This window comes from Pituophis catenifer, unplaced genomic scaffold, assembly GCF_029215685.1.
Source record: "Pituophis catenifer annectens isolate HBS135680 unplaced genomic scaffold, rPitCat1.0.hap2 SCAF_1, whole genome shotgun sequence".
Lineage (NCBI taxonomy): Eukaryota > Metazoa > Chordata > Lepidosauria > Squamata > Colubridae > Pituophis > Pituophis catenifer.
This window is the reverse complement of record NW_027256881.1, coordinates 136,448,173-136,475,027: the sequence shown is the minus strand read 5'-3', so window position 1 is coordinate 136,475,027 and position 26,855 is coordinate 136,448,173. Positions and strand designations below refer to the sequence as shown.

Genomic DNA, 26,855 nt, shown 5'->3' with positions numbered 1-26,855 from the left:
GAAATGACTCTGACCAGCTAGCCACGCCCACCTAAACACATGACTTCCAAGCCACACCCACAAAATAAGCCACACCCACAGAACCGGTAGTAAAAAAACTTAGCACCCACCCCTGCCTAGAGTTATCTTTTGCTTGAGTATTCAAGAACTAAATTGACATGATACAAAGGGATACCGTGTTTCTCCGAAAATAAGACCCTGTCTTATATATTTTTGAACCCTGAAACAAGTGCTTGGCCTTATTGCCATGTGCTCAAAAGCCCAAAATAAGGGAATGTCTTATTTTGGGGAAAACTGGGTACCAGTAAAGGTATCTTCCAGTCACACTTTTATATTCCATGTGAGGCTATTTACAGTACCAAAGGCTGACATTTTTACACAGAAGGAAAACTCTCTGAATTTAATGTAATACAGACAAATATAATGTATGGGACTGCCATTCATGGGTCTAGGACAACTCACTGCAGCCAACTCGCCACAGGACAGTTTGCTGAGGAACAAGAGTTACACCAATATTGAAGAAATGGTGGAATATAATAAAGGAAGGGGGACAAAGGAGGGACAAAATAAAATGTGTGTGACAAAAATTATAATAATTTTTAAATTATTTTAAATAATTAAATTGTTCAGCGGCAAGTTGGTCATGGCGAGTTGTCTTGTGGTGAGTTGGCTGTGACAAGTTAACTGTGGCAAATTGGATGTGATGAGTTGGCTGTGGCAAGTTGTCCCATTCCGGTCATCCACACATATCTTACTGCAAGGATTGGTTAGTTCCTTGGGTGATTCTTCTAGGCTGAAAGAATCTTGCTTCGGTAAGAAAGTTATCCAATGAGACAGAATTTTAAACAAAAATGGGGTAAACATATGTGGCCCCAATGGGGATGTCGCATTCTGGAGGTGGTTAGTAGATTAGGAGATGATTCCCCCACTCGATATTCTATTGACGTACTGGTCTCTTTTAAATCCATTGTTGTTCAATGTTTTAACTTTTAATGCTCCATGTTTTCAATGCTTTTAACATTCTAATTGTTTTATATATTATTTTATGAAGCTGTGAGCCATCCAGAGTCCCTTAATAGTACAATGGGCTGCATATACATTTAATAAATAAATATCTATCCTAAAAACAGGCAATGAGCAATGTTTTCCCTGAAATTAGCCACGGTTGGTATAGGATTTGGGGAGGGAGGGGAAGAGAAAAAAAGCCATCACAAGTTATGTTTAGTTAAATATGCACAATTTTGTTTATTGAAGAGATTAGGACAAAAACATTAAACCAAATACAAGACAAAAGCACCAGAGGCAGTAAAATCCCACCATGCACATCACCAATCTTTCTTCCTACAAGTTTATAAAATAAATGCTTGGAGAAAAACAAACAAACAGAAGAAGTAGTCCCTCAACACAGCACCATCTTCAGAGTGTAAAAACGTTAACTCTTTTATATTCTTAGATACCAAAATAGAAGCAAGGCAGGTTAGCTGCAGCTTTGTCTCTTGATTAAGGAACTCTGAACCATCATCTCGGCGAGTGGGATCAAAAACCTTCCCGCAGGGCAGGCGAAGAGCATTCATACGTCAAATGCCAAGTAGCTGTACGCACATGCCACAGACTATAATTAAGCACAAAATTCAAGTAACATTTACAAACTACAGAGTCCACATGTACCTATCCAAAAAACAGGACCACTTCACAAAAACGCATACAGGCAGTAACATCAGAACAGCTGAGGTACTGGAAACACAAATAGCTATGCCAAAAAAAAAAAAGATGTGTTGGTTTTCCGCGGTTTCCTCCAATGTCATATAGCAATATAAAAGCAGTAATAAAAATCATTTGCCAGTCTAAATCAACATGAAAGCTTTAACAAAGGGGTGGAATTGCAGGAGGGAAGGGGTTTAAAATATGTCAGTCAGGGACAGGAATACCTGAAGAGAAATACAAGTTTGTTAACTACAGCATGTAACATGTCACCCCAAGTCAACCCGTAATTGAAGTACTGGCTTAAATTCATCACAACTGTGACAGATTCATCAATAAATAAAATCTTGACAATAAAAAAGGTGCATATTACAATGTACTTTTCAGGAGACAGGTCTGTGTCCCAGCAATGTTCAGCTTATTAACAGGTGAATAAACAGAAAAATAAAAGAGCATCCTTGTTTGTAAGTCAAAAATGAAAGCAGGAGAACCTAAGCCACTGCCTTGCCAAGATATTTGGGGCAGGGGTAGGTGGCATATACGCCTCACTTCAGAAAGATCCACCTTCTGTTCATATTCAGGTCATGTAGAGACTTAGCTGGTTCTAAGATCAAATTTGTTTCCTTCTTTGAATAATCCGAAGGAGATCCTTCTCGCCCCACCTGGTCAACTTGATGAAAGCCAAGGTGAAAGCCAGTATTTCAACAGTCTTTGAAAAAAACCAAAGAAGACAATTCTAGTGTCTTTCGCTAGCATGGTGAAAAAGTCTGATTTCTGGCTCCCTGCAATAAAAGCTCTAACCCAAAAATAAGCCCACCAAACCAACGGCTTGTATTCAACTGAATCTACTCCGCTTACAGAAAGCTCTTTGATCCAGTGGACACTGCTATCGATGGAAGGTGAGGAAAGTCATCGCTACAGATTTATTTTACTGTATAGTTTCTTGTATAATTTCTTCAAGAGTATCCCCTCAAGTGGCAAGCGGAGAGGGACTGCTCCATCAGCAAACTTGTTTGTCACGCAGAGAAGCCCTCACTAGATCAAAGAGTCTTCTGTAGGTTCTGAGGAGAACATCTGAATACAACTGATTTAGGAGAGATTTTTTTCCCTCCAAGGAAATAAAACATTCCAAACATCGTTACTCCCCAAAAGTGTTAACTTGTATCTGTCAATTTAAAACTAGGAATCCAGAGACATGTTCCAAAACCTTGTTTAGCATTCACTTCTCGTATCTTCCTTTGTGCGCTTCCCACCCGCCCTCCTAAAGATGAAGCCCACTGGCAACATCCGATTCTGAAAACAGGAAACAAAGGAACAAAATAATAGCTAATTGTACCTTCCCTGAATAATGGCTGAAGTTAAATATCTAACAGTGCGATGCCAAAATACAAGTTCCTGTCCACGGGGAATCGTAAGTGTTTGAATGAAATGGAATCAGGAGTGGCGTAGTGGTGGCTGCATCGGAAACGTTGGGTGTGCAGTGTCCTTGGCTCCATAAAGACGAGAAGCTACTACAGCTGCTCTGTGCTGCTGCCTCCTTTTTTTTTCTTCAATGCCAGTCTAACTTGATAGCAACAATTCCTCCTGTTTAACCGTTCATGGGCTACATTGGTTCTTGAGCGTTCCTTCCCCAGCCTTAAAAAAAATCAAAACAAAAGCTTCTTCCAAGTGGGTCCTTTTTTTGCTATCAAGCCAGGATGAGACAGAGATATAATTCTGCGTTTTCAGAAAGGTCTCCCTTCACGTTGTCCTTTCTGGACCATGCATTACCATTACCAGTCCTGACGCTTAGTTAAAGAATGGATCAGAATCCTCTTCCATGTTAACATCAGGCACCAGCTGATCCGTTACTTCCTTAGCACCATATCCTGAATTAGACACATTAAAATCTGTGGAAAACCAAGGGTGGTCCAGAATTTCCTGCGAAGTCAGCCTCTCTGTGGGCTCTCGGCGCAGGATGCTACGTATAAGGCATTTCGCCTTAGGGGACAAAGTCTCTGGAATGCTGAATTGCCCACGACGGATTTTACTGAAGAGAGAACTTGGTTCAATGTCATGAAATGGATAGCGTCCAACTAGCATTGTGTACAGCATGACCCCTAGACTCCACACGTCCGCTGCTTTGCCGGAGTAGCTGCCGTTTGTGTTCAGGATTTCTGGGCTCACGTAGGCTGGACATCCGTGCTTGTCAGAAAGGGAGTCGTCATTTCCTCGCAATATGTAAGCGTCCTCAAGGCTCTCCAGTTTTACTCTAGACCTGCAGAACAAGAAATAACAAACCAAAGGGTAGACTCAGTGTCAATGACTCATACATGGTATCAAAGAAAAGGCAAGAATATTGACTCAGGCTAGGAGACATAATGATACCCATCGGGTTCCCTATCCTCTTATTTTATCCAGAAAATAAACAAATGAGCAGTAGCCATAACTCTGAAGAACATCCCCATTCTGGAAAAAGCATGGGTATCAGGGGATGTTCTGGGTTAGATGTGGGTTAAAAGCAGAGGGCATATCAAGTAGCAATCTGACTAGGTTATTTTTTGTAAATGGTAACACCCCATAGCTTCTATTCTATGAGTGGACGTGTCTTTTTATCTGAACCTGTCTTCCATATTGTCCCCATAAATCTTCATGCTTATCATTTTGTGCATTTATTACTCCCATTAAGATGTGTCATACAAAATGTGGTATATGTTTGATTTCCACTGTTCTTAGGCACTTATTTAGAAAAATTATATGGCGACCCATCATATTTATGAACCCTGTCCAGCTACTTCCAAAAATAGATGGGAAATCTGCAAATCTAGGCCATCGCTATAGCATAGCCCGAAGTCCCACCTTGAATTATCCATTCAGATAAATGCACAAGGAAGGCTGACTGTCTACTAAGCGCACCCATGAACTGGATCCTTTCTGGAAACAAATTCATTTGACTCACCGCCAGCATATGGTTAAAAACATATTACATTTTAATTTAAAGATAAGAGATGTACATTTCTAAGTATATACAGTATATAAAGAAAGAGAGTGCAGTCAGATTTTTCACTCAAATCATAGAGGCCAGGGTTATTCTATCTACTTAATACTGTCAGTAGTAGGTGACAGTCAGTCACTCTGCTGGGTCGCACGTAAGCTAACTCTGAGATGTCAAGCATAACATCTGGCAGTTTTTGCAAGCAAAGCCTGTGCTTTATAACTGAGTTAGAGCTTTCCCCATGCTTGAGAAATCAGTAAACAGCTCTTAGTCCCCGTGAATGATGGTCTCGTAAAATCCAAGTGTATGAGCTCAGTATCTACAAAAACTGTACTACTACACTAAATCAAACCAACTTTATTACCGCTGATCTCAATCTTGAACATCAGTTCTTTGGGAATATAACCATTCCTACTAGCCCTGAGAAAATAAAATATCCCTAAAAGGTATAGAGGCTGGATAATCCTTAGTGTACTCATTCACTTAAACGAAATCACGTATCACATTAAACATGCAGAGGTTTATTATAAATCTATTTTTCCAACGGCAGCTTCTGGATTGCTTATGTATGTCCCTTTCATTAAATATCAATTAACCTTTAACACTGTCACCAACAATGAATTGCCTATTATTGCATGAAACAATACCAGAAACCACAGCACATCTCCCCCCCCCCCCCCATGGATTGTCGGAAAGAAATCATGCAAAGGGCCTTAGAATCCTTGTTGGTCCATCAAAAAGACGGGTAACTCTCCAAAAATTGATCAGAAAAGGATCAAATTTTGCACAGTAGGAAAAATCAACAACAACAAAAAAAAAGTGAGTTGGAAAACAAATCAGATCCATCTTGGGGCTACAGAGAACAACTTTCCAGAAAAAAATAATAATAATGAGATAGGCAGATGGACAGTGATTGATGGCTTCACTCTTATCTAATGCTTATTCTTCCTAGTTATACCTTCCAGCATGTAAGTCCAGTCCTCGACTTACAATAGTTCATTTAGTGACCATTCAAAGTTACATCACTGAAAAAAGTGACTTATGACCATCGCAGCATCCCCGTGGTCACATGATCAAAATTGGCACACTTATGACGGTTGCAATGTCTAGGGGTCACAGGATCACCCTTTGTGACCACCTGACAAGCAAAGTCAATGGGGAAACCAGTTTCCCGTGTTACTAATTTACCAGCTGCAGTGATTTCAATTTAACAACTAAGGCAAGAAAAGTCATAAAACAGGGCAAAACTCACTGAACAAATATTTCACTTAGGAACAGAAATTCTGGGCTCAATTGTGGTTGTAGGCTTACACAGCTTACCCTGCCCTTCAGAATGTACATACACACACAGAGAATAGAGGAAGGGAGCAAAAACCCACACAGAGTGAAAGGCAATGTGCTCAACTACCCAGAACAAAATTCAGATATTTCCTAGAGCGCCCACTGGTAAAAGGACTGGAAAGAATGGCAGAAACATGCTGTGCAGTCATTCTCTCTCCCTTATTGTTCTCGCCTTGGTTACCTTTAAAAAGAACTTTCCCCAGGCCTCTACCTTCTTCCAATTTTGTTCCCAGAGATAAAAATTCTGCTGAAATGTCGCTCCCTCTCCTCTTTTCTCTGCTCTTCCCTCTCCTCCAAGACATCTGATGCCAAACATTACTGTGAGGTTGACGAAGGAGAGGGTGCTCCTTTGTTACATTGCTGCCTCTTTCAACAATGCCCGCTGCAATAGCTACTATCTTTGCACTGGATTTGTACCAGCAAAATAAAAACAGGGGGGGAAAATACACAATGCAATCATCTCCTGTATTTAAGAATTGAGGACCTGCATTTAGGAAAGAGCAGATTGTTTAAAACTAGACCACTGAACAACAGCTGGCATTAATCCACTTGTTTTCCTGTAATCACCGGCAGGATCAAGCAAAGGAGCAGCAGCCATGTTTTTATCCCGCTGAATGGATGAGACCAAAGCAAATACACCAGGATCAACATCTGTGTTACACCCGTACATTCTCTCTCTCTCTCCCCCCTCCCCACACATACACATTCTATCCATTATAAAAATAACAAAGAAGTTTCCAGAAAAGATCGAGACCTTCCTCCAGCAAGTGTTGCATTAATTGAGGGAAATTGTTACTATAAGGTGCAACCATGAAGTCAGAACTAATAGCTAACAATCCAGAGTGCTGATTTGTTTGACCTTCTTGTAATTGGTATGCGGCAAGGTAACATTTAGCCAACTTTGAGAGAGAGAGAGAGAGAGGAAAAAAAAAATGGGAAAGAATAAGGTTCTTCTCCAAAAGCCAAACAAATAGATTGGCTCCTGTCTCTCCCCATGTCCTCTACTTATGCCAAGGGGGCACTGCTAACCTGAAAAAATGAAGACACCCTCCTATCTAGCTCGATTCCTGGCAACTGCACCCATGACTTTTCCTTAGCATTGTTTTTTCGTTGTCTTTTTTTTAAGGAGATATTTTCAACTTTCCAAGTCTGGCCAAAAGGCACCTGAGTTCCCAGGATATCTCCCATCCCTACAGCCCTTGTCAAGAAGGGCTTGTCAAGAAATGCAAGCTCAATTTGCTCGTTTCTCCAAATGGTGTACGGTGTGCAAAGAACTGGAGAAGCTGTACCAAACTTCCAAGTTAGACAAATGCCGTCAACAGTTATACAGTTATACAGTTGTACACTGCCAGTAATCGTCAAAGCCTACAGTATAAGCTGAGGTGACAAGATCCTTCCAGTCGTACTTCAAGCAGCTAGTTACTGGCACCACAAATTCTCTAACTGGACTTCCAGCAATTGCTCATGTCTTCCTCTTCCAACTCTAGCTATGGGAATGACAGCATTGAGATTTGATAAATGTGGGCTTTCACCGGGAGATAAGACCCGCCTTATAAAAACTTACTATGTAATGTAAAGCTTCTTCCCAAGGACAGCGTAATTACAGTGTATCATTTCAATTCAGAAAGTGGAGATGCAGCAGACGCTTAAAAAGACAGCATTATGCATTTATCAGATAGAACCGTGCATTAGTATAATGCTTAAGAAAACAATCAACCCTGAAGCATTGCTATTTAAAAAGGGGAAGCGATTCTGTCTATGAATGCTTTCCCATTACTGGTGAATGAAACCACAAAAGTGCAATCAGAGGGCAGCAAATAGCACTCAAACGGGAAATGCGTCTTTGTCCCCATAGAAACCGGCAGGGAAGCCCATGAAAAACAATACTATTCTTATCAATGCCACATTCATTACTTGAGTGCATTCAGACATGGCTCTTCAGCAATAGAAGGAAACATGATCACTTCAGCTACTTGCATTAGCCCACAGCTTAAGGTATTTCCCACCATGGGTTATATCGTAAGTCTCTTCTCAGAAAAAATCTGGGGATTTTAAAGAATTTCTGACTTGCAGGAAAATTCTGTGAGAAGGGCTTCATGTTGTTTACACAGAGAAGTACCTGCAAGGGTGAAGATTGATGGGTGACAAAATATTTGACTTAGGCTCTGCCTACGTGAAAGGGGAAAAGCAAAAAAGTATTTCGGAAACAGGATATGTGATAGCACCATCAGTTAGAATGTTAGTGTGACTTTTGATTTATTACATCTCAGTAATATTTTAACGTAATTGTTTCAAGTAGACATAGCGGAACTTCCTTATGCTTCCACTTCAATTGATACATGCACAGATTTCAACCTGAGGCGGTAGATCATGGGAAAAGTACAGGTAATCCTTGACTTACGACCACAGTTGAGACCCAAATTTCTGTTGCTAAGTGAGATATTTGTTAAGTGAATTTTGCCACATTTTACAACCTTTCTTGTCACAGTTGTTAAGTTCATCACTGCAATTGTTATGTTAGTTACACGGCCGTTGAATGAATCTGGCCGCCCCATTGACTTTGCTTCTTAGAAGGGATCATATGATCTCGGGACACTGCAATTGTCATAAATATGAACCAGTTGCCAAGCATCTTAATTTTGATCATGGGGATGCTGTAACGTCGTAAGTGTGAAAAACAATCGTAAGTCACCTTTTTCAAAGCCGCTGTCGCTTCAAAAGGTCACTAAAAGAACTGCTTTAAGTTGAGAACTATCTGTATAATCGAGGACCATGAGAAGAAAGTTTCTATGAAAATGAATCATGTGGAGATAGGTCACTGACTCGATGTATGTTTATAACTTTCCAAGGGACTGGCCATAAATTAGAAGGCCCTGGGACCATCAGTCTGGGAGGCTGGGCATACTGGTGGCATGGTTCAGAACGTCTGAGCCCCTGGTCTGTAAACACAGAGATACAATTGCAAGCAATTTCACATAAACTGGTGAGAAGAAAAGTAATTCCTCATATTCAGTGCTGCCACGTTCTCCAGCATAAATAAAGATTCAGTTTGTATTAATGATGAAATCCTTTATAGGATCTTAAAAGAGGGAAGTAAATTCTGCCTATGGAGATTCTCTGTCATCCAGGTCATGGTTGTCCCAAAGGTGCTTCTTCAAGAGGCAACTGGACTTTCTTGCTTTTCTTTGAAGACGGTTCGCTTCCCATCCAAGAAGCTTCTTCAGCTCTGACTGGATGGTGGGGAACGGAAGGATTTATACTCCTTGCAGACAGCTGGTCATTTGCATTCTTTTAGAGAGTCATCGAGGCCACTTGGGAGGTTTTTTTGTGTCCTTAGTAGTTCCAAAAAGGCTCCACACCCATTTGCACTACTCAGGTGACCCTGAGGACACAGATAAACCTCTAAGTGTCCTCAAAGACTCTTTAAAAGAATGCAAATGACCAGATGTCCCCACCATCCAGTCAGAATTGAAGAAGCTTATTGGAAGAGAAGTGAAACTTCTTCAAGAATAACCAGGAAGTCCAGTTGCCTTTTGGAAAAGCACCTTTGGGGCAAGTGAATTCTACCAAAGCCTCAGAAATTAGGCAGCATGGTTTCCAAGAACAAGAGCTAAGAAGTCCCCATTCAAACCATAGCTCAACCACAAACCCACTCCTTTGTGTTAGAAAAATGTTGTTTTCTGTAAGGTGGCAAATGGTAACAAATTATTTTATTGGAGTTAACCTAAGTATAGCCTATGCATTCCTGGAATGTCTTAGCAGTATTCTTTAGGGACTCAATTACCATCATCTTGGTAGAAGATTTAGTTAAGTTCCTTGTTGGTGCTTCTGTACAATAGGACAACTCAGCTCTCAAGGGTAGATAAGTTCAGCATGCAGATAGTCCTCAACATATGACCATAATTGGGGCTGTAATTTCAGTTATGAAGCGATGAGGTCATTAAGCAAGTCATCACATGACCAGACCCAATTTTATGACCATTTTATTGCAGTTGTTAAGCAAATTACCAAGGCTGTTAAATAAATCACAGCATCATTAAATGAAACATGTGGTCATTAAGTGAATCTGGCTTCCCCACATTGACTAAGCTTGTTGGAAGCTTGTTGGTAGGTTGCAAATCACAATCACCCGACAAGATGCTGCAACCATCATAAATGCAAGTCAAGATTGCCAAACTTCTACAACAGTTGCAACTTTTCAGGACTTTTTGTTACTTTTTCCAAAGCCTCATTACTTTAAACAAACAGTCGTAAACTGAGGACTACCTGTGGATCATAAGCAACTTTCAGCTGTCCAATGCTGTCTTAGGCTGTTGATTTTACCGATTTACAGAATCTGTAAAACCACAAGAGTCTTCATATCTGTTTTATATAATTTGTTCTTGGGTGAGCATTAGCATTTTTGTTTTGCAATTTTCAGCAAAGCTGGCCCTACATTTAGCATCTGGGGCTGAAAAGTTGGCTTTAAATAATTGGATGGTTTTTGGAACTTCTGGATTGAGAGCAATCCAGGAGTTACTCCAGCATTCAAAACAGTGATGAAGGAACGAATCAAATATGACAATAAGGCACTAGATCCAGGGATTTTGAGCTGTCAAAAACCCTTTGCTTGTCAGAAGGTGATTACATGATCCAGGGACACTGTAACCGTCATAAATAAGAGTCAGATGCCAAGCGTCTGAATTGTGACCATAGGGATGCAGCAATGGCTGCAAGTGTGAAAAAACAGTCATAAATCACTTTTTTTCAGTGCCATTGTAACTTCAAAAGGTCACTAAACGAACTGTTGTAAGTGGAGGACTACCTGTATCATTTTGGTACTAGCCTAACAAAAAAGATACAAATATTTTTTTTAAAAAAGAGCTAAGTACAGAAATATCCAAATTGGAATAGTTTAAGGTAGCCTTTCCCATTCCTGTACTCTCCCTACCCCTAGGACAGTGATGGCTAACCTTTTTGCCGTCGTGTGCCAAAAGCAGGGGTGGGTAATGGGGGGGATTGCGCGCGTGCCCATACCCATCATTCAATGCACCCTGTCCCCCCCACGCATGCGCGCGTGACCCCCTCCTCTCCCCCCGCTTTTGGCACACGGTAGGCCCGGTAGGCCCATTTTTTTGCCCTCCCCAGGCTCCAGAGCTTTTCTAGGAGCCTGGAGAGGGTGAAAACAGCCTTCCCCACTCTCCCGGAGGCCATCAGGAGGCCCGGAAACAGCCCATTTCTCGACTTCTGGTGGGCCTGGAAGGCCCGAAAATCAGTTGGCCAGCACGCACATGCGTGCTGGACTGAGGTAGGGCAACGCTTGTGTGCCCACAGATATGGCTCCATGTGTCACCTGTGGCACCCGTGCCATAGGTTTGCCATCACGGCCCTAGGATATGTTGGAATTATAATCCTTTCCCCATAAGAACATGAATTCTGAAATGCAACACATCTGTTTTAAAAATGGCAAACCCATCCCACAGAAATGGGCAAACTTTCTTAATACTGCACAAAGAATTTTCAATTCCCCGATTTAGAATTTCAGAATGCCATCATTTAAAAAACTGAAACGTACGCAGACCTTACAAAACACAATAATCCCTAATAAGAATGTTGGAATCTAATAGTGAACTTGTTCAATAGAGAAAAAGCAGTACATAGGTACTTTAAAGCCAAATGAAATTACATAACTAATCCACTTTTTACCATTTGATAAATGAGATGTGCTGCCAAGGAGGACAAAAATCCACCTTCCCATAGGCTGGCAAATTCAAAATTCATTAGGAAAAGCATTATTTTTCTGAGATGAAGTGTAACCTCTGCTTTCACCTTCCACAGCTAAGGAGCTATTCCATTTGACCTTGCAGCTTTTCATTCTGTTCTGAGTTAATATGGTCTATTCATCTTCATATCCATAACTATGTCCTTTGTGTGTATGGGGAGAAGGCAAAAAGGTTCAAGGAATGATATGGACCCAGCATGTATAATTAGATCAAGCAAAAGAAAGAAAGAACACAAAAAAAATCTACTGGTGGAGAAATGAAAGGTTCTAGAAAAGAGTGATGGGAAGTGGAATTAGGAATACTGCACACTTATTGCAGGCAGGCAGGCAGGAAGGAAGGAAGGAAAGATGCTGGAAAGCTGCAAATCAGTCTCTATAGAATCATGCCATTTACACTAAATAACTATAAGCCAGTATGGATTCCATTTGCCTCACAGAAGCATCCTTAGAAAACAACAAAAATGTTAATTGTCTATGGAGATTCTCAGTCATCCAGGTCACAGTTGTCCCAGGGGTGAAATCCAGCAGGTTCTAACGAATCCGTAGCAGAAATTTTGAGTAGTTCGGAAAACCAGTAGTGGAAATTTTGAGTAGTTCGGAGAACCGGCAAATTCCACCTCTGGCTGGCCCCCGAGTGGGGTGGGAATGGGGATTTTGCAGTATCCTTCTCCTGCCATGCCCACCAAGCCACACCATGCCCACCAAGCCATGCCCAGAGAACCGATAGTAAAAGAATTTGGATTTCACCACTGGGTTGTCCCAAAGGTGCTTTTGCCAAAGGCAACTGGACTTTGTTTTTCCTTGAAGACGTTTCGCTTCTCGTCCAAGAAGCTTCTTCAGTTGTGAAGCATTATGCGATATAGAACTGAAGAAGCTTCTAGGATGAGAAGTGAAATGTCTTCAAGGAAAAACAAAATGTCCGCTTTTGAAAAAGCACCTTTGGGATGACAAAAATATTAGGCGGTTGTTTTGTTTGGGGAAGGGCCAACTTGCTGAGGGGAAAAAGTCAAAGCTAAACCTCTGTAGTTGGGGAAAGGAAGTCCATTTGGCTTCTAGAGTAATTATAAGTTCCATGGCATGGCTACACCCACCATAGTTGGCCAGACTTTAATGAGCAGACAAGCCCCATCACAGCAGTCATACCAGGTGCATACCTGTTTAAATTCCAAGTGTGCTGCCAGCGTAAAGTTACCATCCTACCCATGCCTGAGAGTGCAATTCACAACAAGGGCTTCCCTGGTGTCTAGTTTTTAGTGAGTCAGCCAAACCCACAAACCACATGAGGGCTCTGCTGATCCCTGCTAGGCTAAACAGAAGATCTGAGAGAAGCCAAATCTGTGCAAATAGCAGAGCTTATGGGGCAACTGCTGCACCAAGCACACCACTTGTTGTTGGCGCTCTTTTTTTCCTCTTCAGCCACAATTCCAGTTTAGCTAGCCACAGGGAATTGCTGCCAGAAGAATGATGCAAACCACAAATATTAAACCGGTTGAACTTAGAAGCTAAATGCCATTAAGAGACCAGACGTACAATGAGAAGTACATAAAGCAGGCCCTGCTGGCTTTGGTGCGTACATAGTGGGAATAGCAAAAAGAGAAAAAATATTTAATATTTTAAAATATCAAAATATTTTTTTAAAAGTATATAAATATTTTTTTTTGTCCATGGGGTCGCAATGGGTTGGACATGACTTTGCAACTAATAACAACAACAATTTTTTTTTTCAAAAAAAAAAATCAGTCTTTCAGAGGGCATGGCTACAGCCCAGCTTCCTCTCTTCACTGAATATATTTTTAAAGCAACCCCTGACGGGCTGAACATCTGAAAATCTGAATCGCCATCTAATAATTGGGAAGGTTTTCTTCAGTAAATGGTGAGCCCTATCATTGAGCCGTGGTGGCGCAGTGGTTAGAATGCAGTATTGCAGGCTGGCTCTGCCCATTGCCAGCAGTTTGATCCTGACCGGCTCAAGACTGACTCAGCCTTCCATCCTTCCAAGCAAAATGAGGACCCAGATTGTTGGGGGCAACAGGCTGACTTTGTAAACCGCTTAAGGGAGGGCTGTAAACCACTGTGAAGTGGTATATAAGTCTAAGTGTTATTGCTATCACTGGATGAGGGTACCTAGGATTACTTCTGCTTGTGGCAGAAACATCTGGGAAATCTGCTCTCAGAGGCTGCTTTGCCAATTTCCTGTGAGGCCTTCAGCAAGGAACTGTCAGATTCAGTTCCTCAGTTGCAAAAATGGAAATAAAACCAGTATTGTTGCTCTGTTTGCACAGAGGATAATTAAAGACCACACCGTGTTCCATGACTACATATTATTACAAAGATTAATACATCGTTCTACTGACTCTTTTCACGCAAATCAGCTGAGAAACTCAGTGTTAAGATAGATCTTAAAATAGCCTTATTGTGTCACTTGTAATTCCTAGAAGACTGGGCTCCTTTGGTTTGTTTTCGAGGAAGGCAGCATATGGATTTGTTCTTCCTGAAAGCACTGTTGGAGCTAAGCAACTGAAGAGCAGTGGACTGTCATAGCACATATTAACAGGTGAAGAACAAAGAGCCAATGCGTTAAGACAAATCTATCACTTGGCAAGAAGTAGGGAATACTAGAGCTTGCATCACTGGTCATATTTTGGGGATAATTTCCTTTCCCCGAATCTGCAAAACCAAACCCTAAAATGGACTAATGCTACCTTCAGAACAGGTAAGGTTATACTTCGTTTGAGCCCCTCCAGTGAAGTCTTGAATCCAACTCATTGAAGTGACTTCCTTATGTTTATTTAGATTTTTATTCCACCTTTATTACTTTATACATAACTCAAGGTGGCAAACTCACATAATCCTCCTTCCTTCCTTCCTATTTTCCCCACAACAATCCGATGAGGTGAGGTGAATTGGGCTGAGAGAGAAGTGGCCTAAAGTCACCCAGATGGCTTTCATGCCTAAGGTGGGACTAGAACTTACAGTCTCCTGGTTTCTAGCCTGATGTCTTAACCAGATAGTCATGAGAAATCCATCTGATTTGGGGATCTATATTCTGTCTGCATATGAAATCCTATCTATCTATCTATCTATCTATCTATCTATCTATCTATCTATCTATCCATCCATCCATCCATCATCTATCCCTCCATCCATCTTGATAAACTGTATATCTATGCATTAAAACTCTTGCATTGTTCCTAACATTTAACATAATGAGAAAGTATTACTGTCTTCCCAATCCAGAGATATTTCCCACTGTTAAAAAATGGCCACCTAGAATGCAAAAAGCTTCTAAAATAATAGAATCCTTTTAAAAATGTTACTAGCAAAACTGATTAACAAGTATGAATGCTAAGCATTAAATATTATGACAGCCAACATTTGAATTTAATTGAAGACTTTTTAGAAGTACTCACTGAATATAATTTACTGGCAGGACAAAATGATTGCAACAGGAAAAAAGTGATAACACAAAAGCTGAACATATTATTTTAATTTCAAAACATCATCTTAGTTATTTCAGGCAATGCGAATAGCTTGACTATAAGTAGCATTGATCAAAATAATCAAGTAAACAAAACTGAGAAGGGATCAATCTTCTGTTTGGGCACTAGCATAAATGGTAACACACTCAACAATTCAGTGAAAAAAAAAGAGAGAGAGTGATATCAACCACCAGCAAATCTCCTAAATCTATTAATGGAAAGAACATAAAATATACATATAAATAATACGATACATCACATTGTGCCACACAAAAGGTAACAGTTCAAGTCAGCATTCTTTAAACACTAATTCAGTTATAATAGTTGATCTTATTCATCAGGATCCAAGGCCTTACTCCCCTCTCTTGTGCACATATGTCAAGGTTGTAAAATACCAAGCATAGAGCAACACAATTCATGTAGTAACGACTGCCTATTAATCTCCAACAAAATGAGGTTGAGCACCAGAACATTATATCACAACCAAGAATACATCAAAGCAAGACACCAGTTCAAAACGAAGTAGATACTTGGGAATACACAGCTACATGGAACTTATGAACAAAGACTAAGTCTCAAAATATATGCTGCTTTATTCTCAAACAGGAAATAAGCAAGACTCATGTGAACAAGGCACCATCATCAGAAAGAAGCAAGGAGGGTACAAGAATGCTAGGAAATGGAAGTGCAATTTATGGAACAAGAATGGGGATTTATACAAGGGATTACCGCCTTATTTTATACAAACGTACACAATACAGAAATCGGAAAGTTCGCTGTTTCAAAGAGCACAGAAGCTTCCCTGGATGCAAAAAGTCCCTGATTGTGGGTCTATGTTCCTCATGGAGAGAACACATGGAACGCAGATTAAACTGGTGTGTTTCATAATTCATCCTCTGCGTTCACTATACACCACAGCAGAAGACCTCAGTATGAATTAGACGTTCCTTCTCAGCAGGCAAAGAAATGCACTCCCTATTCTACACATCTTAATCAAACAACCATTGTATACCGATTCTAAACACGTATGACTTTCCAGAAGGAATGAATGCAATGCTGAAGTCTGGAACTCCTAAAAGCAACCATTCGCCCACAACTTTTAGTAATTACTAAGAACGTACATTCAATGTGAAGCTGAAAGGGAGAGCTATTGCCACTATAGTATTGCTGAATAACTAATATTAACAGGGTGTTTATAGGCTTGCACAAATCAACCCTGCCCAGATAGTAATTTCTATAAGGCTTATGAAACATTACCTGATTTTTAAAGAACTTCTATGATCAAAATGAACTGATGTAAGTGCCATGTAAACTGGTCAACCCTAATAGATTTATGCACCAAATCAATACATTTTTGTTTTACCTATGCAACTTGGCTTTGTTTCACAACAAAAAAGTGTTTTTAACCATTTTTCCTCCTATGTTCTAATTCTGTACAATGCTTCAAATTCAGTTCTGAAGAAATGTTTTGAAATGTGTGGGAACACAAAGGAAGCACCCACTTGGGGACTCATTAAAGCAACAGTGTCCATTTCCAATAACATGCTGCCAAGAACGCGAGAACACTGGCATTAGCTAGCATTTTCCCGAGATTTGAGGTCCGTTTCTCCAGTGCAGGAGGGAATCTAAACCCTATACCTGAGATGGCGAACCTATGGCACACATGCCAGATGTGGCACACAGAACCATCTCTCCAGGCACGCGAGCCGTCACCTATTGCTCTTCCGGGTTCTGGCACGCCAGCCAGCTGGTCTTCATGCGCCGAGTGCCAGAAACCGGAAGAGCAGCTACTTGGTGTGCATGTGCATGCCAGGCGGCTGCTCTTCTGGTTTCCTGCACCGCATGCACACTGGCCACCTGGTCTTCTGGTTTCTGGCGCACATGCATGTACCGGAAACCAGAAGATCATCTTCCTCTTCTGGTTTCTGGTGAGCGCATGTGCACTGGCCAGCTGGTCTTTGCGTGTGCATGCATGCCAGAATCCAGAAAACCAGATAGCCGGTGCGCATGTATGTGCTGGAAACCAGAAGAGCAGCTGCCCAGTGTGTGCGCCAAGCAACTAATCTTCCGGTTTCTGGCACATGCTCCCGTTTCGGCACTCGGTGCCGAAAAGGTTCACCAACACTGTCCTACAGGGTGGATAAAAATCAATTATTTTTTTAAAAAAAAATAAAAAAAACAGATTTTTTTTTATTTAAATCAGATTTTTTTGATTTTTATTGAATTTATTTTAATAAAAAACTTTTGGGGTAAAAATCTATCGTAAGATAGTTTTCTATTTAAGATACATAAATAATTTAGTTTATTCAGCATGAAATGGAGCTTAGTTATGTCGCATGAGGCTGTATATTCTGCAACACTGGGACTATCGGTGAGTCAACAGTGGGTCAAAGGAGTAGCAGAGATGACAGTTGCTCTTTAAAAATTATGATTTAAATCAAGTTGATTTAAATCAAGCCTTTTTACTAGTGATTTAAATCATGATTTAAATTGTGATTTAAATCAACTCGATTTAAATCAAATCCACCCTGCTGTCCTATACTATGTAACCAAAGTTTGTTTAATAAGACCTAAACAGCTTGATCCATGAGTCATAAATTACAAGATACAAAATATTCATATAACATCCTAAGCTAAAACAAGCCATTTTGTAGCATTGTTGTCTGTGATGCCACTTAAGTGAGAGGTTTAAACTATGTCAGATGCTCTTTTTCAAAAGGCATCACCCCCAATAAGCAATGAAGGTCAGCCTAATGCTTAAGGATTGTGCACCAATTCCGGAGATCCAAAGGACATTCCCCTCCCTCTCCGGCCATGCTGAACCTTCTGCCCCCCCTCCCCCAAAGTGCCATCCTGGGAGTAGTTCTGAGGGGACTGGAAGCAGACTAGAGAACTTACTTTTGGAAGGCACAAATTCCTCCAGAACAGCATGGGCCAAGAAATCAAATGAAATTAAAGCATGGTTCAGAGAGAGACTGGAATGTATTGCTTCCAAATTGGCAAGCTCTATATATCCCTGCTGGTGACCTACCAATGCCAGGCTCTTGCAACTGATGCAGAGTGGAACAGAAGGAGATCAACTTTCTAGATTGGGATCTGCAAGGATCATGAGGCAGGATACCACACCAAAATTGAAATACAAATCAAATGTTGTAAAAATATCCTATCTGTTTTATTATTATTATTTTATTTCTTTTAGAAAAGCATTTAAAAGTAACATGCTGGCAATTCTGATTAGGCAACATTTTTTTAAAAAAAACTGAGAAACAATCAAAATGGTTTGGCACCTTCACAATGTTCCCAATAAGTATTTCGTAAACCCGATGAATCAAACTGTAGCCTCTGAAAACTCCGGACATGATCCAACTGTTACTTTTTTAAAATAACCTGCACTGTTGTTTTCATCGCAACAGAGATTGCCACCAATTTGGAAATGATGAAAATGTACATATAACAGCTAAAAATTGTAGCATAACTCTAGAGTTTAAGACTAGGTGCATAAAATAGATTTTGGGGGTGGAAAGAAAAGAATTTGTGCTTCTAGATTTTAGCTGTCACAAGAGGATTGGCTCAAGGGTACAACCACATTAAATGCTCTTCCCAGTGAACCATTGAAAGGGGAAAGGTCAAAAACGCAGCTGAAACAACTCATGTGCAACAATAATATTAATAGCTCTATGTAGAAAAGCAACTTGTTATGAAACTACAATCCAAAAGTTCATCTCATGAGAAAATTTCATTATTATTAGTAGTAGATTAGTCAACGTGGAATATAGATAGGTTTTACATGGATGGGGCACTTATGGTTTTTCAAAGATTACTGAACTACATACCCCAACAACCCTATTCATCCTGTTGGGAGTTGTAATTCAGGTACAGCGGTCAAGATATAGCAACAGGACTTAGACTTATATACCACTTCACAGTGCTTTACAGTCCTCTCTAAATGGTTTACAGAGTCAGCCTATTGCCCCCAACAATCTAGGTCCTCATTTTACCGACCTCAGAAGGATGGAAGGCTGAGTCAGTCTTGAGCTGATGAGAATCGAACTGCTGGCTGTTGGCAGAATTAGCCTGCAATACTGCATTCTAACCTCTGCGCCACCATGGCTCTGGGTCTGATAGTGGAGAGACCTAAGTTGAAGATTACCCCCAGACATGGAAACTGGAGTAACTTTGGGATAACCATTTCCTCTCAGCCCATGTAAGCTGCCTTGAACACCTGGAAGGGCATCCATCTTGCAACCAAATAGACACCTGGTAGACCACAAGCTAAGTGGTGGTTTCTCCTCAACCCAAACTTCTCAAGGAAGTGAAGATGAGCTACCAGCTTCCCTCAAACTGCATTAAAATCTTCTTTTACTACCAAAATCCAAATTTAACTGAGGAAGATACCAGGAACGGTAGCCAGAAACCTTTTGAAATGGCAAACCACAATCATGCCTTCCCTGAGGGAAGCAGGGAGAGAGAGCAGCGGGGGAAGAGATGCCTTTCCTCACCTTTCTTCATCCTTGAAAATAAATTTCCGCAGCTTGAGATCCCTCAGGACCAGCCCGCCATCGTGACAGTGTGCTACAGCGGAGGCTATCTGATAGAATAGCTTGGCTGCCTCTTCCTCCTTCAGCTTCTTGCAGGTACGAACAAAGGAATGCATGTCCCCATAGCTCCGTTCAAAGAACACATAGGCTTTAGTCTCTCCAAGAATGACTTCAGTAATTTGGTTGATGTTGTCGTGAGGAGGCAGGCAAAAACATGGCGCCAGTAATTCCTGGTAGCAGCCAATATCGAACACCTAGAATTGAGAGTTCGCAGTAAGAGAAAGGGTTACCAAAAGAAAGACCAATTTCCCTTCGGCCAAAAAACCCTCCCCTCAATGTTCTGTTGTAGACATACAGAGTTAGAACTGGTCAACCCAAGGGTAAGAAATTAGCTTTAGTAAATCAACTATTGCCCAGTGGGATGAGACAATAAACCCCAACATTTCCCCAGACAGCAGAGATTCGGGGGATTCTGGAAGCGGCAATCCCAATACATCTGCAGGGTGATAAGGCTGAGAAAGGAGGAGTTAACTGTAAGAGACATTTTTACTAGAATCCTTAATGCCCTGGGCAGGCATTTTCCATAATGAAACCCTGTCTTCTCCTCCCCTCCAGCTCCCAAAGCTTGCTGGTTAAAATGTAAAAGGTTTTAACTGGGGGAGGGAAGAGATGTATGTATGTATAACCCAATGAAAACAAAAAGGGGGCAGAATATTATTTTTTTTTAAAGCAAAAAAGCTCTCTAGATGAGGGAGAAGGAGAATTAAAAATCCCTGATGGCCCAGCATCCGATTTCATTTTCTATTTGAGATACAATGGCTGCTGCCCTACATTAAAAGGAAGTTTACCAGCTTGCAAGTCTTGTGCTTTCCTCTGATAATTTGAATGGAATTCTAGAACAGCGTTTGCAAAATAAACAGGGCTCCCTATTTTTACTGGAAAGACATGTGTCATCACAGCTACACAAGGCCTTGCCAGTACAGCTCTGCCAATAACACAGTGGACTCCTGCATGAAAAGGTCCACTTTCCTTCCCTGATGGTTGATGGAAAGAAACAGGGAGGCTATTTTTCCTTTCAGACTGTGGGCAAAACCATTTAGCGCTACAGATCAGTAATTAGTATATTGGCTCCACTTTCCCTACAGAGGCAGACAAGACTAAAGGATTTCTGCATCCATATTGTCCCAATGGTTTTTTATTACCAAGCTGAAGGGTCCTGCCAAAGCTTCTTACTGATCTAGCTGTGCTTTCCAAGATAAGGGGGAAAGATACTTCTCTTCCCTTTCCCAATGTGATAATAAGGACATAAGCAAACATCTATGGAGATTCTCAGTCATCCAGGTCATGGTTGTCCCAAAGGTGCTTTTTCAAGAGGTAACTGGACTTTCTGGTTTTTCTTTGAAGATGTTTCGCTTCTCATCCAAGAAGCTTTTTCACCTCCAGAGCTGAAGAAGCTTCTTGGATGAGAAGTGAAACGTCTTCAAAGAAAAACCAGAAAGCCCAGTTGCCTCTTGAAAAAGCACCTTTGGGACAAGGATGTAAAGTAGTGCCCTCCCAAATTGGACTCCTGGCCCATCTCATCCAGGAGTCTGTGCTCATAGTGGCCAAAACAACTGTACAAGGAAGTCCATTAGTCTCCCAGCAGACGGTCTTCAGCCATACTGACATCAAGGCTGATCCATGAGTCCCGTAAGTTTTATGGTGTTCTATGCAAATGCCAAGTAAGCTGTAATTTGTATGGTTTGGTGTTAGCGTGTTTGTTAAGTCAAACTGATTTATAACTACAATTTTATCAAGATTATAATCTCTGTATATACTTCAGCACTCAATCATACATATTCCTTGGCTGGTATCATGTGAGAAACTCATGACCATCACATTTTAATCTAGTTCCTTATGTAAACCCAAGCTGTAGGGGACCAGTTTCAGGTTCACTATTTTGTGCAAACTTTTAACGATTGGGTTGACTCAATAAAATGTGGTTGCATTAACTATGGGCAAAGGCTTTATACGAGCAGTCTCACTGGGTTCAAAAGGATCTATAGCTAGAAGGGACAGGAACTTTCTTTGCTTTTAAAAGATGGAGGGAGATATGGAGTTGCTCAGGTCTCAGGATATGTATTTGAAAGACACAGGAGAATAAGTAAAGTTGTGGGATATAGTAAGCTTTAAAATCTCTTTGCTTGTGAGAGCTTCTATAGGAGAAATAGGAGATACATGTATTTATTCAGCTTTTAGACCACTTCAATTAAAAGGAAACGAATAGAAGCGTCTAGAAATTCTTCTTGAGAAAATGATAGGGATACATAGACTACCTTTAGGTTGGACTAGGCCCCACTGCATTTAGTTTTAATCAAGAGTTCAGACTTCTGACACTTCTAGGCAAGTGTCTCTTTAAGAGCAAGCGTATCCTTATGACTTATGAATGAAAGTGCTCCAAGACTCCCAACACTAAAAAGTTACATAAATCGACCAATCATGAATGAATCACTGCTTGTGACATGTTGAAGATTCATAAGAGTGCAATCATTTCATTGAAAACAATCAAGTACCGCAAGTAGGTAAGACCAATATTATGGGTAAATTCCCTGCACTTGTTTCCCCTTAGGAATGAAGGTCAGAAAAGTTACAAAGGCAGGTTAATATTATTACTAAGATTGCCCCAGACACCAGGTTGTCCAATTTAAGGTTAAATGGCATTTACTTTGTTACTGAGGAAGTTACAGTAAAAAAAAATGTAGGCTTTTGTTATAAGTGAAGGACTAAAGTGGTGAGTTTGTTCTTATCGTATGTCAAAATCTATTTTTGTCATCTTCTGACATGGGACAACACTTGCTGCATTTCTATGTATGTAGAAATAAGACTCTGCCTAATTCAGTGGGTCATGCTCCAAGGTTAGCCATGCACGCGATTAAAGCATCTATCCTTATCAGTCTGATCACACTCTAGCAAAATATTTCCTGAGAACTGAATGCAAACTTTGGCATTCTATGAACTGTTTCACCACATCTGTATCACCCCTCTAGATCTTTGAAATGTGGATGACAAAATGAAAATCTTTTACTTGGACAGATTAATCACTGCCCCAGTGCCCTATCTGAGGAAAAGGAAGTGCAAGTAGATTTTGATAATACTGTATGAAGTATACTCAGAATGAAATATCAACTATTTAATGTGTAGGGCTGGTGCAATAGACTTCAACCCTGAATGACTATACTCACAACTGTATCTCCATGAAAAATCAGATCAATTTTCAAGCACAGGAAAAGGTGCAGGCTTTAAACAGCATTTTCCTTAACAGCCATGCAAAACTGTCTCTTCAGGCTGACTTTTCAAAGGCTTTTTTCTTAGTTGAATTGTATTATTTAGATCAGAACACCTGATTCTTAACTACTTTGAGTTCTGAGAAGGAAAGCAGAATTCATACAGGAGTAGTTTAACAGTCACACAGAGGTGGCCCAATGAAATTAAGATTGTTATCCGAGGAGCCACATATGACACAGAAATCATATTTAGAATAAACAAGGATGGGCAACTATGTGAAGGCAGTTATTATTGGAAATTTACAAGTGCTGCAATTCAACTATCTTTCATTGGCATTTAACTTTTAATTATGAAGCATGTTTAATGGATCCTCCAAGGTTAAGTTAGTATGAAAAAAGCAACTTAAGATATTTATCATGACCATGTTTGAAAGTAGCAATTCTTGGGGAAATCTACATGTTTGTTACAAGGCAGATTTTTTCCTGGTTGCAAGAGGCATTATGGGAAGACACTCCCCTCCCTAAAAATATAACTTCTTAAATATTTCCAGTGCAAGTATACAAGCTCTTTGCATGTTCACATGTAAACATCTCATTTGGAGATATCAGCTGCTCTTTTTGCAGGATTCTAAGAATATTTTAATCTCCAAGGTTCTTAATAAGCCAATGAACACATTTTAAATAATAAGATACAAATAGCCCGTTTTCCAGCACCTTGCAATAGACAACAGGCAAGATCAAATCCTCAGTGTAATATAAACAACAGTATAAAATACTGAAAACTAAATTTTCATTAACATCCAGGAGCCATGATTCACAAGTGACCAATGCATTTATAGTGCCCTGCAAAGCAAGCCTTTACAAGCAACCAGAGTACAATTTAATTTTCCCACCACATCACAATGTAAATAAAAATCATCCACCAGTCAATAGGACTGTACAAAGCTACTTTTAATTATTTTAGGATGTTAATGGGCCTCTTGTTTGTTTCCAGCCATCAAAGAAACCCAGGATTACAAGACCTCTTTACTTATTCTTTCAAAAGACCCTCAACTGTGCATTTTGGGGGGAAAAAAGAATCCCTACAATTGAAAAGATACAAAAATGACCATTTTCTCTATGTTGCCATCTGTTAAAACTGATGAATGGCATAGAAAACGGGTGCATTAAGCAGCCAGGAAGAGTATACTGTACGCAGCACTTTAGGAACAAAGGAAACAGAATGGCCTCGGTGAATGGGTGCTAGTTTCCCTATAGACAAGCATGAGGGGGGTTTCCTCTCTCCCCCCTCCCCCAATTCACAATGAAACTAAAGAGGCTAGGCGGGATGGGGAGCCCAGCATCGCAGCAAGGATAAGCAACATTATTTGTCTTAAAAATGCAATTCTGCAAGGCTTTTGAATGGTTGCTCCAAGGTGGGGGGATGGTGTTTGCAAACAACCCATCTGGGTTTAAAAAAAAAAAAAAAAAAGGCTGGATAGGCTGATTAAAAAAAAAAAATCAGCTCTGCAAGCTCAAACCTTAGGATGATTTTTATTTATTTATTTATTTATTGGAAGAGAAACCGCTGCTGCTTTACCAAGCTTGTTCCCAAATAAGTACCTACAGTACAAGGGAGACTTGCAGCCTTAAGCAGACTAAGCTACCAGCCTGCAATTATTAACTTGGCTAAAAATAATAATAATTTATTCTCTTCCCCCCCCCCATATTAATCCCCTCTCCACCCCCCGGAGAAGTATCCCGAGACTAGGAAGAATTGGCATCGTGCAAAGTTAATAAAAAAAAAAAATCGGAAGGAAAAGGAAAGCGCTATATATCCAGGGATTCCGCTTTTCAATCCAACTCCCCCCCCCTTTTCCAGTCTTTCCACCCCGGCGGCTTTGGCTCTAGGCCACCGTTATAAACGTGGCCCATTGTCTGCAAAGTTGCCGAGAGCCGTTTAATTATGCAAAGGCTTTGTTTGTTTAATTAAATTTCACCCAGCGCCTTAAACCGGAGGCTCCCTTCCCGGGCAAACCACACACTCACACACACACTCCTTTTGACTACCCTTCTAAAAATAAACTTGCTAGACACAGGGAAAGGCCACGCTGCGCCTGCGAGCTTTCGGTTGGAGGAAGGCAAGAGGGAGGAAGGGAGGAAAAGTTACCTTGCAAACCAGCTCCTCCTCGCTGTGCAGATGCACGGCCCGGAAAATGTGGTCTCCTTCCAGAGGCTCCAGCAATAAGTATTTCCCGATGCAAGAAACGCAATGCGACAAGTTCGGAGTCTCTGGCGGGCTCGGCGAGCCAAGGTTAGGGCTAAAACTCTGGCTGGATTCAGTCTGTCTTATAGACGAGAGCTCTTCGAAATCTTGCGTTTTATTCCGAGGTCGTCCATACCGCGCTATCGTGATTGGGGTTGACCTTTGTATGTTCATGGGGATGGAGAACAAACCCTCCCAAGAAATCCACCCCCCCAATTTCTTTTCTTTCTTTTTCTCTCACTCACTCACTCACTCACTCACGCACAATTCTTTGGTGTTGTCAGGCCGGCCGGCCAAGAATGCCTTTGTGCTGCGGTGTAAAAGTAAAGAGTGCTTCGGATGGCAGGTTTTTCTGTAGGATCTACAGTCCGGTTTATCCAGCGCAAAGAAACAGGAGAATAGGAATGGCTCGTGGCTGGGAGAAGAGGGGATCGGAGGCGGCGATCAAGCGAACGATTCTTCCCCCGCCGCGTTCGATTTCGAACGTTGCCTATTCTCTCGGCAACTCAAAAAGCGGCGAAGTCCCGCAAAGTAGCAAACTGAGCAAAAGCGGCGCTTTCCTCCCCCCCCCCCCCAACGAAACGTCGCGGGGTTTAAAATCCAAACATCTGGGAAAAGCGTTTCAAAGGGCCAAGGGTTCGTTTATCAATCTCCCGATTCCCAATCGCCCGCGTCGAAATCTTCACACGGGTTATCTGAACGACGGGCTTTTTCTTTCTTTCTCTCTCTCTCTTTCTTGCTTTTTCAATGGGGTTTTTTTTTTTAATAACTTGCTTTCAACTGTAGAGGGCGTCTGATCCTTTTTTTTTCCCTCGTGGAAAGGACTATATTCAGAGAAGCAACCGAAGACAAATAAATAAATAATAATAATAATTAAAAAAAAATATAGCAGCGGAGTCTTTTAACTTCAGCGGATGGCCGAGGAAGCTCCGCTTAGCGGTGCGGGAAAGCCCGCTGCTTGATCAAGATCCGGATTTTCTTCGAATTGAAGAAGCCTCCTTTTTTTCGGCGGAAGAAAAAAAAGCGTTTCCCAAACTAAAAGCGCCGCTTCCTTTACCGGGATACGAAGTGCGCAAAGCTCCAGGAGCTGCAGCGCTGAAATTGGTTGCGTGCGGCGTTGGGGCTTCCTTTGATCAGACGGAAAAGTGCAATCAAGGACAAGAATAAATCGATGCTCTTTAGCTTTCCATTGGCCTGGAGACGTCCGGTCTTTCTCCGTGGTTCCCCCGGATGGTTTGAGTGCAGTTGCACATGCAAGCAAAAAAAGAAAGAAAAAAAAAAAGACCACAAAGGACGAGGAAGAAAAAAAAGAGAGAGGAAGGGCTGCAGGAGAAAAAAAAAATCACCCTCCCTACGATCTTCTTAGCCCCCTCCCCAGAGTCCTGAGATGCAGAAAAGGAGGGAGGGAGGGAGGCGATGCAGCCACTTCAATGCGAACAAATGTCTATTGCAGGCGCCGTTCTTTATTCCTAGAGGTAGGAGTGGGGAGGAAAGGGATGGCCGAGCCAATCCCTTTCAGCAAGCCATCGTCTCTTCACCATGTAGGAATAGCT

General features: G+C 41.1%; 1 protein-coding gene across 1 annotated transcript; it reads right to left on the bottom strand.

The window, feature by feature from the left end:
• Window positions 1-1,240: 1,240 nt before the first annotated feature.
• Window positions 1,241-26,483, bottom strand: TRIB2 (tribbles pseudokinase 2). Its single transcript, XM_070955537.1, has 3 exons — window positions 25,207-26,483; window positions 19,756-20,048; window positions 1,241-3,958 (listed from the first exon to the last, which is right to left on the bottom strand). Exons 1-3 carry the CDS (start codon window positions 25,474-25,476, stop codon window positions 3,490-3,492), a joined length of 1,032 nt encoding a protein of 343 aa, XP_070811638.1. The 5' UTR covers window positions 25,477-26,483; the 3' UTR covers window positions 1,241-3,489.
• Window positions 26,484-26,855: the final 372 nt, after the last annotated feature.